This window comes from Pollicipes pollicipes, unplaced genomic scaffold, assembly GCF_011947565.3.
Source record: "Pollicipes pollicipes isolate AB1234 unplaced genomic scaffold, Ppol_2.1 Scaffold_2555;HRSCAF=2994_pilon_pilon_pilon, whole genome shotgun sequence".
Taxonomy (NCBI): domain Eukaryota; kingdom Metazoa; phylum Arthropoda; class Thecostraca; order Pollicipedomorpha; family Pollicipedidae; genus Pollicipes; species Pollicipes pollicipes.
This window is the reverse complement of record NW_023596136.1, coordinates 42363190-42378378: the sequence shown is the minus strand read 5'-3', so window position 1 is coordinate 42378378 and position 15189 is coordinate 42363190. Positions and strand designations below refer to the sequence as shown.

The window sequence follows — 15189 nt, the reverse complement described above, 5'->3', positions numbered from 1 at the left end:
TGAGATCGCATGTCGTGTGAGGTCATCTACTCTAGGTGAGGTTGGATATGCCGTTCAAATACCCGTTTAACGCTACCGAACTACATCCACAATGTTTTATTTGACCGACTAGAGCGCAAGACCGTTTCCTTCGGGCGGACCAAATCACCGACACGACGGGCGGACAGTCGCAGCGAGTCGAGTTAGACTAGAGGGACGAGATCACCAGCTGGACGGAATCCGTTCACTTCACATACCGACCGTACTTACTCCCGCCACGGCTCACACCTTCCCGCCAGCCCGTGCGTCTTCTCTGGCGGCTGTGTCCGCACCGGAGCACGCGGAGGCGACACTTCTAAGCCCCCGAGCCCACAGAAGCTGGCCCTACCCGGATCGGTGAATCGCCAGCCAGCCGGCCAGTGATGCAGTCAGCGCCGCCGGCGCCGACGGCGCCACGCGGCCGGCCGCGCCCGCAGAGAACGGGTAGAAGAAGTCACTTGGCAGGCTGATGTCGACGCGCGGCGGCTGCGCGAACTGCGGCACGGCCGGCCGTGTGACGTCCACGAACGTCACTGCGCTCGTGACGGTCACCGCCAGCCGGCCGTCGGCGGCCGCGCGCACGCTCGCCGGCCGCCCGAAGCTCAGGTGCACACCGACGAGGCGCGCCTGCGGCCGCCAGGCGGCGCCGGCGCGCGCGAACGCCACCTGCCAGCGCGCGGCGGCCAGCAGGCCCCGGCAGCCGGTCGCGGTGGGCTCCGGGGACGGCTCGGGCGGGCCGCCGAGCAGCGGCAGCCACTCTCCAGCGTCCGGCGCGCTGCCCAGCGCGGCCACGGCCGAGTCGGACGCGTTGCCGGGCAGGCCGGCCAGCAGCGTGGCCAGCAGGCGGCGCTGCAGCGCGGCGCAGTCGCCGCCGGGCGCCTCCAGCCGGCAGCCGACCACAGCGTCCACGCCGAATGCCAGCGGCCTCCAGCGGCGGCGGTCGGTACTGCAGCCGCCGCCGCGACCGGGAGAGGGCAGCAGGATCGGCTGGCCGCTGATCGGCTCCGGCCGCGGCGGCGCGCCGTCCACGTCGGGCGCCAGGCGCGCCGCGAGCAGCGGCAGGCCGCGCTGGTAGCCGGGGTTACCGCTGCGGCGGCGCGGCGGCGGCGCGCCGGCGCGCAAACTCCAAGCGCCAGGCGCTGGCGCACAGCGGCGACCGCGCGCCAACGGGTCGCCAGCACCAGCTCCAGCCGCACGGCCGAGACACGACCCGGCGCGCTGCTCCACTCAGCAGCCGGGCGGACACGAGGGCGTCCAGCACGCGGTCGTCGGCCAGCCGCGGCTCCGGCGCCGCCGACACCTGTAGCAGTGAGACGGCGGCGATGGAAGCATGGCCGGCGATGTAGAGGCAGTGCAACGACCCAACGGCGGCATACTATTGGACAGTACCTCGGCTCTGACCTGAACTACCCGAACAAACGCTGCGTAAGCAGGCAACAAACATGCTGTGTCAGCATGACACCAGCCACGGAGGTCGGCAGCGGCTGTCAGGCCCCGACAAGGACGGGGCGGCACCAGCGCTTCAGCACCTCCTCCGACGCGCTCCGGTCCGCCCCTACCCGGCGAGCTCACCTGGCGACAGTCACCCTTATCAGAGCAGAGGTACGGCTGCACAGGCACGAGAGCCGACGCCGGCCGCTCCGTGGCCTCTTCCGACGGCTCTGGCGATGCTTCGCACTGCAGGATCACCCGACTCCTGGCCAAGCGAGAACCGGGTCAGGTCAGATCACCTCCGGTTAGGTCGGCTGCCCCTCACCATCCCCCCCCCCCCCCCGATCAACAGCAACGACTCGTGTCAAAGTGATGTCATACACCATCCGCACAGCATTGTAACACATTACAACACCCAAGACAATGTCATGCCGTGTGACACAACGCAACACCCGAGGACGTTCCCCGACCGTGGAGCACGGCAGCGTGCAGGCCCTCCGCAGTCATTCCGCCCGCAAAACACCCGCCTCGGACGCGCCCCGCCGCGGTCGTCACCTGCAGCGCCTCAGCGTCCGGCACGGCCAGCAGGCACAGTCGGTCGTGCAGGGCGCGCCCGCTGAGGGGCGCCAGCCGCGCGCCGTCGGCCAGCAGCCAGCAGTCGGGCGGCGGCCGGCCGCAGGAAACGCAGCGGCCGCCGACCGTCGCAGAGGCCGGCCGACACGGGGCCCGGCCAGCGCAGCACTGCCGGGCGGGAGGGACGGTCAGCAGAGACTGGGCCAGGCGGACCGACGGCCGCCGCCGAGGCGCCGCTGGCCGACACGGGGCCCGGCCAGCGCAGCACTGCCGGGAGGGGGGGGGGGGGGGCGGTCAGCAGAGACCGGGCCAGGCGGACCTAAGGCCGCGGCCGAGGCGCCGTTGGCCGACAAGCGTTTCAGAAGCTGACAGGCACCTGATGCGATTAAAAGGCTATGGCATTAGATGATGATTTGGGCCTTGGGACGCACCGAGGGCTATAGCGTTAAAAGGGCGAGAGAGCAAAACGATCACATACACCAAGGAACAAGACATGATCATAATTTAGATTTGAGGTCACGCGGACTACTGCGGCCATTTTGCGCCCAAGGGACCCACATGAGGTTTGTGATGTGATGCGTTGGGTTTGTGATGTGCTTCAGTTACCAGTTTGAATTTGCTCGCTTTTCCGCGGCGATTTATTTCCCATCACCATGCCATGCAGGTGAGAAGTGGCAATCCTGTATAAATGCAGCTGCTCTGCATTTGTACGGCGAAGCTGTTTCCAGAAATGCTATCAAGCTTCGAATCGTATCATGCTCTAAGCCTTTTCCCACGGCAATCCAGCTTCCTTCACAATACTGCATGACCACCTGGCCTGGGCCATGTAGCACAAAAATAACAACAAACAAAAAGCAAAAACAAAACACGGATTTGCTGCCGGGTCAACCGATGCAATATTTTGTCAAAATGATACCGAGTCCCACATCGTTAACACCTGAGCATGCATGCAATCCATTCTCATAGCCTTCTTTTCCGGCCAACACTCATACCATCATTTGCTCATCCTCGCACGGCTCCAGTACCCGGGAGCGCAAGTCTGCAAGGTGGCCTGCAGCTGTACCTGCGGCGGAGTCCGCGACACCCATCCCACCACCGACCCTGGCCACGCCCCTACCGCACGGACACCGTAACGCCCCACCCTCGGCGCCGGCTGCGGCCCGCGAGCGGCCATCCACCGGACGGGCACCGGCTGCGGCCCGCGAGCGGCCACCTACCCCACGGCGCCAGCTGGCCGGCTCTGGTGATCCACATGAGGTCGCCGCTGCGGTAGCGGTCGGTAGCGGGCGGCGGCGGCGGCCGGGCCGTCTCCACCGTCCAGCCGAACGGACCGGGCCGCATGGGGCGCGCCAGCAGCCGGTCAAACTCGGCCGACGTCGACACCGGCTGGACAGGTCACGACGGTCACGACGACGGTCGCTGACGGGCCCGTCACGCAGGCTAGCAGACGGCTCATGTGGCATGACATGCTCAACCGCCAGGACGCCGTTGCGATCTATCACGTTACTGGAGCAGGAGAGTCGTCCGATGACAGGTCCATCTGGTGTGATCTATGACCGGATATAAACACACGCAGTCTGCACTGGTTGAATCACGCCCAACGGCAGCGTCTTCTTACACAAGTCTGCTGTCGGTGGCCGGCAGCACCAATACTCAACTCTAGTCGAAAACCGACGACTATCAGCACATGCATTCACATTACATGATGTACATACATAATTACTATAAGTAGACCCGAAGGTCTGAGAGGGAATGCTCTGTTAAACACAGATATGTATATATGTATAATATATATATATATATATATATATATATATATATATATATATATATATATCCCTCTCCATCGTTGGTCGCCCGCTCGACAGCTACCTGTCACCACCGGTCGCCGCAAGGCGACAGGACTTTCGCAGGAACACCGACCGACCCCCCCCCCCCCCCCCTTTCTCAACATGCGGACCGCCGACGGCATGCGTCCGCACCTTCACCGGCTGGTAGCTATTCCTGGTGATCAGGTTATCGGTGACGATGCAAAAGAGGCCGCCCTGCACGCGCTCTAGCCTGGCCTCAGTGTTGTTGGTGAAGATGAGGTCCGACTGCAGGCAGTACCGCTCGTCTGAAGAGAAGACATACAGATTGTGATGTCAGCTGTTCAGCACAAGAGGAAATCATCCTGCTTTGTGGTCAGCACCCCGGCACCCCGGCAAAAAATAGCTTACACGTCAGGTAAAAAAGCTTACTTGTCAGGATGAGATCTATGCGAGTTATCCCATATATTTGACAACACTCAGACAATGGCACTGTACGTCAGTAGATACACAGGAGTGCTGAGTCGCACATATCTAGATACAGTTCAGTCTTTTCATATCCACTGTCACACAGACCGTGGCTTTTCTTTCCATTGCTCCATGCATATCATCAACACGCATTATCCGCAGCAGCGCACCTTTCGCCACCTCTCCTCTCATACGCAATATCTTTCAAGGATATTATATACGCTAACTTCCGTGTTCCACATGTAAGACGCAATGCACATAATATAAAAACGCATCTAGTCTTATGGATGATGTTCTCCTTTCAGCGCTGCATTTCTCTTTAAGACGTCTTTATTGGTAGATAACGTAAACGTGACCTTCTTTTTGACAGAGCACAACTACTTCAATTTTTCAGAAATCCAGTACCTCGCTATGTCAAACACCAATGTGGTACAAACCAAACGACTACTGGGCCCGTCTACGAAGATGCCCCCACGGACCTAATTTTCATCTCCACTGACTTTAGTGAGGCGTCCGTCCATGCCGTCCAAACTCCTCCATCGCTCCGCTTTGAGACCGCACCTTTCTCATCATGGGCCTCATCCCCTGACCCCGCGCATTCGGCGCGCCACCAGCCGGCGGCCGCCTCCTCCGCGCAGCCGCCCGGCCTGCCGCCCAGGCCTGCCGCCGCGGCCCCGGCCGCCGGCCCAGAAGCGGCGCCCCGAGAGCCGGCCCAGCGCGTCGCCGGCGTCGCCCGAGTAGTCTGCTACCGTCAGCCGGTAGCCGTCCGGCTCCGACGAGACGGCGAAGCGACGGTACAGCGCATGCCGCGTGCCGCCGTCGGCGTCCCGCAGGTCCACACGCAGCTCGTACCGTCGGTCGAGCAGCGCCGTCGCCGCCCAGAGGCGCTCGTTGCCCCACCAGAAGTTGCCGTCCAGCTGGCCGAAGCCCCACTTGTAGGCCTCCCAGCCGCGGGAGACGTTGAGCGCCGGCGCGGCGGCCGCGCGCCGGTGGACGACTATCCAGCCGCCGCCGTCCGCGTCCTGGTCGCAGTAGGCCGGCACCGGGCGGTCGAGGCCGGGCCGCAGCAGGTGGACACCGCTGGCGGCGCCCGCCGGCAGGTCGCTGCAGTCGCGCGCCGCCGGCTCGGCGCGCAGCTGCTCCAGCCGGGACACCAGCTGCGAGCGAGCGCCGCCGACGCCGGCGGCCAGCTCGCCCAGCCGCGAGTCCACCTGCGTCAGCAGCGCGTCCAGCCGGCCGGTGCGCGAGTCCAGCCGCTCGGCCAGCTCGGCCGTGCGGGCGTCCAGCAGCGTCTGGGTGGCGTCCAGCCGCGCCGCCAGGTCCTTCTTGCCGCTGGCCAAGCGCGAAGCCACCTCGTCGGCGCGCGCGTCCAGCCTGGCCCTGCTGCGCGGCGTAGCCGGCCGCCAGCCGCTGGATCACCTCGGCGTTGCGCGACAGCAGGACGGTGAGCAGGCTGTCCACCTGCGTGGTCAGCTCGCTCTCCACATCGACCAGGCGCGCCGTCAAACTCGGAGCTGCGCCCGTCCAGCCGCTCCGACAGCTCGCCGAGCTGCGACGCCAGCTTGGTTTGCACAGCGGCCAGCAGCGACGCCAGCTTGGCGATGCGGCCGGCCAGCCGCGCCCGCGCGCCCGCCAGCCGGCCGGCCAGATCATCGCCGGCCGCCTCCAGCAGCGCCGCCAGCTCCGCCTGCCGCGCCAGCAGGCGCGACCGCAGCGCCGCGTGCTGCGCCGTCAGCTCAGTGTGCACGTCGAGCAGCGCCGCCTCGAATTCGACGTCCTGCGCGGACAGCCGCGCCTGCACGGCCGCCAGCCGGTCGGACAGGCCCGCGCTCTGAGCCGCCAACTCGTACTGCCCGTCGATCAGCTGCATGGTGAGCTCGGCGCTGTCCGCCAGCTTGGTCTGCAGGCCGTCCAGCCGCGCCGCCAGATGGCCGACGGCTCGCCTGGCGGCCGGCGCGGCGCCGCCGCCGCCGCACCGCGCCGCCAGGCACAGCGCCACCAGCAGGCACGCCGCCGCGCCGCCGCGGCCGAACAAACGCGGCATCGCGCGCGAGGACGGACCAGCAGCAGTCGGCGCCGCCGCAGCTGCCCGGCACGCTGGCCCCGCGGCGCGCCGGCCGAGTTTATGTACCCGGGCACGACGACCGCGGCCCGACCGCTGCCAGGGGCGTGACCAGGACGAGTGCCGAGGGGCACGCGGCTCTTTTTCGGTTTTGTTTACGTGGCCGCAACCTGGCGATTTTCCGTCTCCGGGGAGACAGCGCACGCTCGACCTCAGCCCCAGTGCACTCGCCGTTTCCGGCGTCCTGTTCGCGCGCTCTACTGCGCCGCCTGGAGACTGGCGGCGTGCAGTGCCGCACATGGCCAACGTGCAGCGGCCCTCGCCCCTTGCGCGAGAGCTTACAGACCATGCCAGCGCTTCCAACTCTGATAGCCCGGTCCCGTATGACGAGTGCCGCAATCTTCTAGGCGGCTGCCACGACTTATGCCGCGGCGGATTCGCTAGGTATTTCACGTACTATGTCATGATGTTGCAAGCAGTCGATATTTTATCTCCAAATGGCTAAGTGAACGCAAATATTTAAACGCAGTGATAAACGTTGCATGCTCGAATTCCATCGCAGAGGAATATCTCTCCAGTGCCCCTTACAGAGGTTGGAACACATAAACACTGACCAAAAACAGTTCGCTGCGCCGAGGACTACTCCACAGAACTGGACCCACCAAAGACATGGCCCGTTTGTATTTGTTCCAGGAGGCAAAATTACTTTTGAATGGCAGTTAGCCATGTTCAACGGACACAAAGCAGCGGAACTATGACCACCTTTGCACTTATTTGTTCTGTTGACCTTACCGTAGCCTTATGGCCTAAAGTAAAGCCACAGTTCCTACCACGCCCATTATGCACGCGTCCATGATTGCCAGCCGTGATTCGTCGCCGCACGCGACCGACGGCAGGTTCAAACCAGTTCCCCGCTTATCAAGATCTAATTCCCAGCTCGGCAAACTCAAGAAACAATCGATAACCCCGTCAAACTCACCCACGGGACCAAAGGTGTATGTCACGTGACCGATGACGTCACAGAAAACGCAGCACAACTCAGCAGCTGACAGCGTTTTCGCACGAGTTCAGAGCTCCCTCAGATCCGTACTTATGATTGCACAGAGCTCCTACAGAGGCCAAACAAAGCAGCGCGTTCGTACGCTTCAGCACAGCATCGGGACGTTGGCGGAGGCCGAATGCCATTGCAAGGGGTCGGGTTAAGGTAAAGTCCAGGTTAGGTCATCATTCGAAGTTCGTTCTGTTCTTCCGACCCGCCTGACCTCTTGTCATCGATAGTTTGAAAATGTGTAATTTATACAGAATTGTTTATCACGAACGGGCGCTACAAATAGTTGGTTAAACACATAAGTTAACCTCAAACGCACCATACCAACCCTTCTGATGACCTGGTGTGAACTCACATAGCAGAACCAATCCAGACCAGCACATAGTGAAACCAGGCATGAAACGTCAAATGATTATAAACAAGAGGGAAAAACGACACGTAAGAAAAGGCATAGCTTGAAACCTCCAAAAAAACGTCCTAATTCTGTGCCTTACCTAAAATCAAAATGCCCCACCCCAGAATGTGTTCAGTCATCACCTGGCAGGTAATTCAGATGTTCCTGAACCTAGCTGGAACGGTTCAAATGTTAGCGAAACAAGCCGGAGCGGATGTCGGTCTACAAACTCAGAAAGTAGGTTAATTTTAAACCCCGTAGAGGTCGCCGGTTTACATCCAAAAGCCGGAGCAGATGGTGGTCTACAAGCTCAGAAAATAGGCTACCTTTAAACCCCGCAAAGGTCGCCGGTTAACATCCAAAAGCCGGAGCGGATGTTGGTCTACAAACTCAGAAAGTACTTCACTTTTAAACCCCGCAGAGGTCGCCGGTTAACATCCAAAAGTCCAATCAGTCTGAACAGCAGACAGAGGATCTACAACTTCTTAAACGAAGGACCGAAATTGTGTATTTGGTTGGCCGAACATCATCCACCATTTACGGCATTTTGCTAGTGTGACTCCATCCATTATCGTCAACTACCATGCCCGGGGAATCCCATTTGCACGATCAAATAAGGTGACCTCCAGCTTGCCAGTCATTCCAACCATTCGCAAATGCACATACCAGATGATAACCATGCGCTACAACTAGCCTTCTGACTGACCTGGCGTTATGGAGGGTCGCGCCTGACAGGCGGAGAAGGCCCGCCGGTCTTGCTGGCCACAGTCCGGGTCACAGCAGCAGTCCACGTCACAATCGGCCACCTGCGGCACACGTCGCACTGTGCTAAAACCCACCACGCGTCACACTCGGCCACCGGCGTAACACATCACACTCGGCCACCTGCGGCACACGTCACACTGTCCCAAAACCCACCACACGTCACACTCGGCCACCTGCGGCACACGTCACACTGTGCCAAAACCCACACGTCACACTTGGCCACCGGTGTAACACGTCACACTTGGCTACCAGCCGAGCTCGCCACACGCCACACTCGGCCACCAGCGGCACACGTCACACTGTCCCAAAACCCACCACATGTCACACTCGGCCACCAGCGGCACACGTCGCACTGTGTCAAAACCCACATGTCACACTTGGCCACCTGCGGCACACGTCACACTGTGCCAAAACCCACCGCATGTCACACTCGGCCACCTGCGGCACACGTCAAACGGTGCCAAAACCCACCACACGTCACACTCGGCCACTGGCGTAACACGCCACACTGTGCCAAAACCCACCACATGTCACACTCGGCCACCTGCGGCTCACACCACACTGCCAAAACCCACCACGTGTCACACTCGGCCGCTGGCGTAACACGCCACACTGTGCCAAAACCCACCACACGTCACACTTGGCCATCAGCCAAGCTCGCCACACGGCGCCACCATCGGAAACGTCACAGTTCACACTCCGCCATCGGAAGGACACGATACACGGGGCATTTGGCACCCATCGGCAAGCGTCACACTAAATGCAGGTTATGCTTTGGCGAATCTGGTGCATGCACACGTTGTATTCGCAGAGAACTGGACGACACAGAATCTTGACGCCATATATGACGCGGAGATCCGGACAACACAGCATCTATGCCCTTGACGCCATATATGACGTCATGCCTACAGGTTCTCCGCCTGTTGGTGTTAGATTCTACGCCTATGAGACATCACGTATAATTTTTGCCGGGAGCACATGATCTCTTTCTGTTATTCTATCAAAGTTAAACGGAAATAGCGCAATAGGGTCAACGATAAACATTGGATTTATGTGCTTAGAACCGGCAACGGGTGATGAAAAGGCGTCTTGTGCGCACAAGCACCATAATTAACAGTTCCCACTGTAAGGAGCGCGCGTAGGACGTGCGACTGTAGTTGCTAGTGTCTCACATGCACAGCTGCTGTCACAAAAGTTACAAAGGTGTAAACAAAACAAAAAACATATCGCGCTGCGAAGACGTCCGGAATATTGTACGTGACGTCACAGAATAAAACATTGCTACAACAATAAAACAAACACCCAGTCTCACTTGGGTTAAGCGTGGAAGTGACATGTGTATGTGTGCACCATATGTGCACGTCGCACATCTAGGGGCAATCTGCCAATAACATTGCTGTTATTGCAGCTATTGTGTGACATAGGTTTACTGCAACAGCATAGTCACATTAAACAAGATTGATACACAGTGGGTCAGTCCGGATCGGCCATTGCGAAGTCAGCTGCAAACAGCTGCAAGGCATCACAGCCCACAAAAGTCAAAGCGGTAGATATTAGTCACATGATAAGCGAAAGATAGTGATCATAAATAACACTTCATTTGTAGGACCCCAAATCGAAATGTTGGGAGTACAGGAAAGAGCTTGGATTTACATGATGGCAAAAAGAGGAAAACTGGTCCAAAGTGAACAGCAGTTTAATGTCCTGGACATCAGCTCCGTGTCTTAGTGAAGCAAAAATATTCTTACTACCTTACTGACAAGTGCAAACTGACCAATCAAGCCATGACTCACTTAGCTCCCTATTGATGGGAGGAACTGTAGAAACCAATCTATACCTGCTATCCACAGCAAGGCAGTGAAGCGCACCGCAGCACGCGAGAGGTTGCCTGGCAGCCGAAGCTCACCGTTAGGTCGCAAGTGCAGTAGTCGGTGCGCCAGTCGAGGGCCTCGTCGTCTGTCTGCGGCGCCTCCCCGCCGGCCGGCTGCTGGGTGGCCGGCGGCTCCGTCCCCGCATCGCCAGAGCTCCGATCCGCCGGCAGCGGGCCGGTGGCGTCCGAGCCCTCCGGCGGTGTCGTGGAGCCGGCGTCCCCGTCCGGCGTCCGCTCCGCCTCGTCGCCGCCGCGCTGCGGTGGCGCGGCGCCGTCTCCGCTGGCATCCCCGTCCGGCGCTCGCCCCGCCTCGTCGCCGCCGCGCTGTGGTGACGCGGCGCCGTCTCTGCTGGCGTCCCCGTCCGGCGTCCGCCCCGCCTCGTCGCTGCCGCGCTGTGGTGGCGCGGCGCCGTCTCCTCTGGCGTCCCCGTCCGGCGTCCGCCCCGCCTCGTCGCCGCCGCGCTGTGGTGACGCGGCGCCGTCTCCGCCGGCGTCCGCGGTCGGCTCGGTGGCGACGCCGGCCGTGGTGCCCGGCTCCTGCTCGGCGGGAGTGACTGGGCCGTCCCCGCCGGAGGCGTCTCGCTCGCCCGCGCCGGACGCATCCAGGTCACCGGCGTCAGCCGGAGCGCTCTGGGCCGCGCGCTTCGCCGTCGCGTTGCTGGCGCCCTCTTTGAACAGGGCCGAGGCGGCAGTAGCCCCACCTGCCGGAGCGACCGTAGCGCCACCTAGACCAGAAGTGGTGGTGCAGTCGCCGAGCGCGCACGGGTCCGCCTCTGTGGCGAGATTGGCGTCGGCGGTGGCCAGGCAGCCCAGCAGCAGCAAGAGGCGGCAGACGGGCGACATGGTGACGTCACGGCGCGTCCTCCGCCGGCCGGGTCAGTACTCAATGCCGTACTGCTCGAAATTGCGCAGGATGACGTTCATCTGGACGTGGACCTGAAGCATTGTACGTTTCAATGCAATGCACCACACTAACGGGAGTGACAAATGACGATGAAATGCTGTATGGCGCACACTTCTAGATATATTATAGCACTGCAACACGCGACTGGAAAGCTCCGCCTTCCCCATGCATACAAAACAGCGCCGTCAGAATTTGTCCAAAGCCGGCATATCCCTATCAAACATAACCAACCTACCCAAAGCATTACCAAATCATTGGTCACACCCATGCACGATCCATGGCAAGCCTTATCAACAACACTTAACACGCTAAATTTAGAAGCATGGCTGCCAGCATGAATGGCAAATGGGTCCACGGCCAAGGCCGACGCCTGCTCGCGCGCGCCGGCCCGGCCCGGGCTGGCGGCGGCCCGGCGAGGAGCGGGCCGACCGGTCACTGACCGTGCCCATGGCGACCGTCTGCAGCCGGTAGCGATCCAACGGCGTGTAGACGAGCTCGGGGGAGCGCAGCTGAGGCCCACCGCCCACAAACTGCTGCCGAAACTCGTCCCGCAGACTGCCTGGCGATCGGCCGGGGCGAGCCGCGAGGTCAGGGCGGCGGTCATGAGTGGGGGGGAGCAGAGGTCAGGGCAGGGTCAAAGGTGAGGTAATGACCAGGGTCAGGGCACAGGTCGCCACGCAGATAAGGGTGAGGGCCACAATGGAGGTACAGGGGTTACGGCCAGTGGAGCCGTCACACGGCAATTATGGCAGAGATATAGGTAGTCTCTCATCACAGAAGACAGCACTACATAGATAGTGTTACATGGTCCACACACAGTAAGACAGCAGGTGGCCACCGGGGTGGGCGCGCGGGTTACCAGTCGGTCTCCACGTGACGCAGTCGATCCTGTGCGCGCCGGGGGTCGCCGGCAGGTTGCAAAAGCCGTAGCCACAGAGATCAGTGCGCCCAAAGCTGTCCAGTGAGTACACCTGGACCACCAGCTTTGGCCAGCCTGTGGATAAAGGCCTATTAGTTGTTGACCTCTGTCGAGCATTACCTGCCAACCATATCCATTTACAAAAGATTGTTCCAGCGCTTAACCCTTGAACCACCGCATGCACTCAGAAGTGGAACATGAACCCAGATGATTGCACACAGCATGCAGCCATGCCTCTACTGGCTGCACCAGCAATCAGGAGCTGCCACTGACCAGTGATGCCCTTGACAGTGTAGTGGACGTCGATGGGGTGTGCCCAGATGGCTGTGTCACCCAGCAGTGGGTTGTCCACCTGGGTCTGGCCCTCCTTCAGGCCCTCCAGGTGGTGCCAGGCACCCCCTGCCAAGACGTCAGGGCCGTCAGTTGGACACAGACGCAGACAGCATGGCATAGGGCCTCGCTGGAAAACATCGCAGCAGCTGTCACCTGCTGCCCTGACACCACAGCTGTACAAACAGCAGGCGGTGACCAGCATGACATGGCACAGACTGGCATGACAAACAGGCTAATGGGATATGTGAACATGCATGGGTGCATCTTGGCTTCTCTTTGAGAGTAAACTGGCCTCAAATATTTGTCTAGGGCTTTGTACAGTTTGCTATCCAAGCAAAGAAACTTCCTAGAAGGCACTGTGATATAGGCAACAGCACATGCTGACATCCAGTTGTGTGGAAACCATATGCCCACATGTCTTTAAAGAGAATGAATTCCAGACCAAAATGGACTCTTTCAGAGACTGCAATCAGCATTGAGCAATGCCTCCCAGCTATAGAGTACCGCATGAGATGAAAGGAAGGCTCACTAACACCCACAGAAAACTTGGGCCATTAAACAGTAAGATATTTTTGTAATTAAATAGCTACCAAATGAACAAAATATAAGGATATTGTGAAGCATTCTGAAGGTGACTCCAAAGAAAATGACAGTCAACTGTGCATCATGCAATTCAATGCATTACTAATGCCCTTTTATTAATAGAGCTCTTGCACACATATCAATATAATGTGCAAGCATCCTGCTGTTTACCTGTATGTATGTTCCACCTGCAGAAAAGCTGTGTGCTTGGAAATCCAGAGCCACCTAAAAGCTGTCCTATCAGATGAACCTCTGCCTGGACAGAATCTCTTGCTCCCACCTAAAAATTATAAAAGTGCCATGATCACAGGCATAACACACACCACCATCTGTCAAATCAACATTACTGTAACATATGTAAAAATTCACTTAAACTTGGTTATTCTTGACCAATCAATATATGCCTCATGATATTTGATGATCATCATTTTGGTCTAAGACAACAGCTGGTGGCATGGAGCATTTAAATGCAATATTACAGGTACCCAAAGATTATAGGTGTTCCGAATCTCTATGGCAGCATGCTCATATTATCTACATTATCAAACATAAGAATTGATAGAAATTGATTAATATGAGATATTTAACATGCTTGCATTAATCACTTATCATATGTTACATCATGCTATCTCACTTACCATGAGAAATCTCAGCTTATTTGGCTTTTATTAAACATTGCACAATTACCTGAAAAACAAAAAAATCAGGTCGTCACTTTAACCTGCCACTTGAAGAAAGTGCTCTGCACATACTGGGAAATTCTTTTGGATGGCATTTGGGATTGATGCTAGCAACCTCACATTTCAGGCATTCTTAATGGTTCTTTGAACACTTTCTTATGAGAGGCACTTACATTATTTAGATGGTTACATAGCACAAGAGAGAGCTGGTATTTCATGCATATGCAAAAAGGTAGGATATCATCAGTTACTTAACATTTGCTTAAAATAATGGTGGTGTTTCTCAGGCTTTAGGGATATATCATGCAAATGGAATTTAAATTGATGAGGGACACCTTCAGTGACTGGTTTTCCCAGATTATTAATTCTCATGTTGAGCAATATCAGATACACTGCAGGAAGAGGAACTGGTGGTCCTCCATACCCACCATGGTCCCTGTTCATCAGCTATAAGTTTGCTTAGCCAGTAACTTTCGGTGCAGGAAAAGTTGTGTATCATAAGCAGAACACTCATAATTGAGCTTGAAATTTATTATAATAGATAAGCTAGTCTAAAACTAGGCCCTATTCAACCATAACATTTGACCACCTGGGACTAATTGGCAGCTTGTGTTTGCTAAGGTATATGGGAAGTGCCTCGCAAAGCCCGCGCTTTTCCTGAATTATGGAGTTTGTTACTGGGCATCCATTGATATGAGGTTTTTGATAATGATGATGATGATGATTTGGGCTTTGGGGCGCACCGACTACGTTGGTCATATGGCGCCCGTGTGAGGTTTCTGCAAAAGGTCCGACGTTACTATAGTCCAGTCTAATACGTCTAATTTTGTGCATACCTGTGCAAAACCGAGCTACAGCCAGCGCTAATCTGGCCGAATCCTTCGTAAACACCCGCGTAATCTTACACAATATACCACAATTGGCACCCTGCCCGAAACACCACACCAGCACCCCTACATCACGTCTTACGCTGCCGCAATGTTTATATTTTGAATACTGGAATGACGAAGACGTGATATGGTAGCTTTAGACGGTAAAAAGCCGCAACTAAAATAATGATTGTGCGCGGAGTTGCTGTATGAACCTGTCAAATTCTAACAAAAATGTGAAAAAATGGTCAAATAAGGCCTAGTCCGGATTGAATTTTAACGTATACACATTTTAAATTATGCTATGATATAACAGTCTGGCTTGTACTCATATCTCACTCTACCATAAAAAATGGGTTTGACCTTTAGCAAAGCAGTAATTTCGGAAGTGATCAGACCGTTGTCAGAGTCATAAGTTGCCATTTAAGATAATTACTGAAGTAAGCATAAATTGTTAGATGTTAG

General features: G+C 57.5%; 1 protein-coding gene across 2 annotated transcripts; it reads right to left on the bottom strand.

The window, feature by feature from the left end:
* Positions 1–10935: 10935 nt before the first annotated feature.
* Positions 10936–14826, bottom strand: B9d2 (B9 domain-containing protein 2). 2 transcript variants are annotated; one of them, XM_037234240.1, is made up of 7 exons: positions 14813–14826; positions 13814–13862; positions 13347–13455; positions 12534–12659; positions 12201–12335; positions 11782–11900; positions 10936–11373 (listed from the first exon to the last, which is right to left on the bottom strand). In XM_037234240.1, exons 2-7 carry the CDS (start codon positions 13814–13816, stop codon positions 11314–11316), a joined length of 552 nt encoding a protein of 183 aa, XP_037090135.1. In that variant the 5' UTR covers positions 13817–13862; positions 14813–14826; the 3' UTR covers positions 10936–11313. The 2 variants fall into 2 exon arrangements, with proteins under 2 accessions (XP_037090135.1, XP_037090126.1); XM_037234231.1 differs by lacking the exon at positions 14813–14826 and adding an exon at positions 14692–14803.
* Positions 14827–15189: the final 363 nt, after the last annotated feature.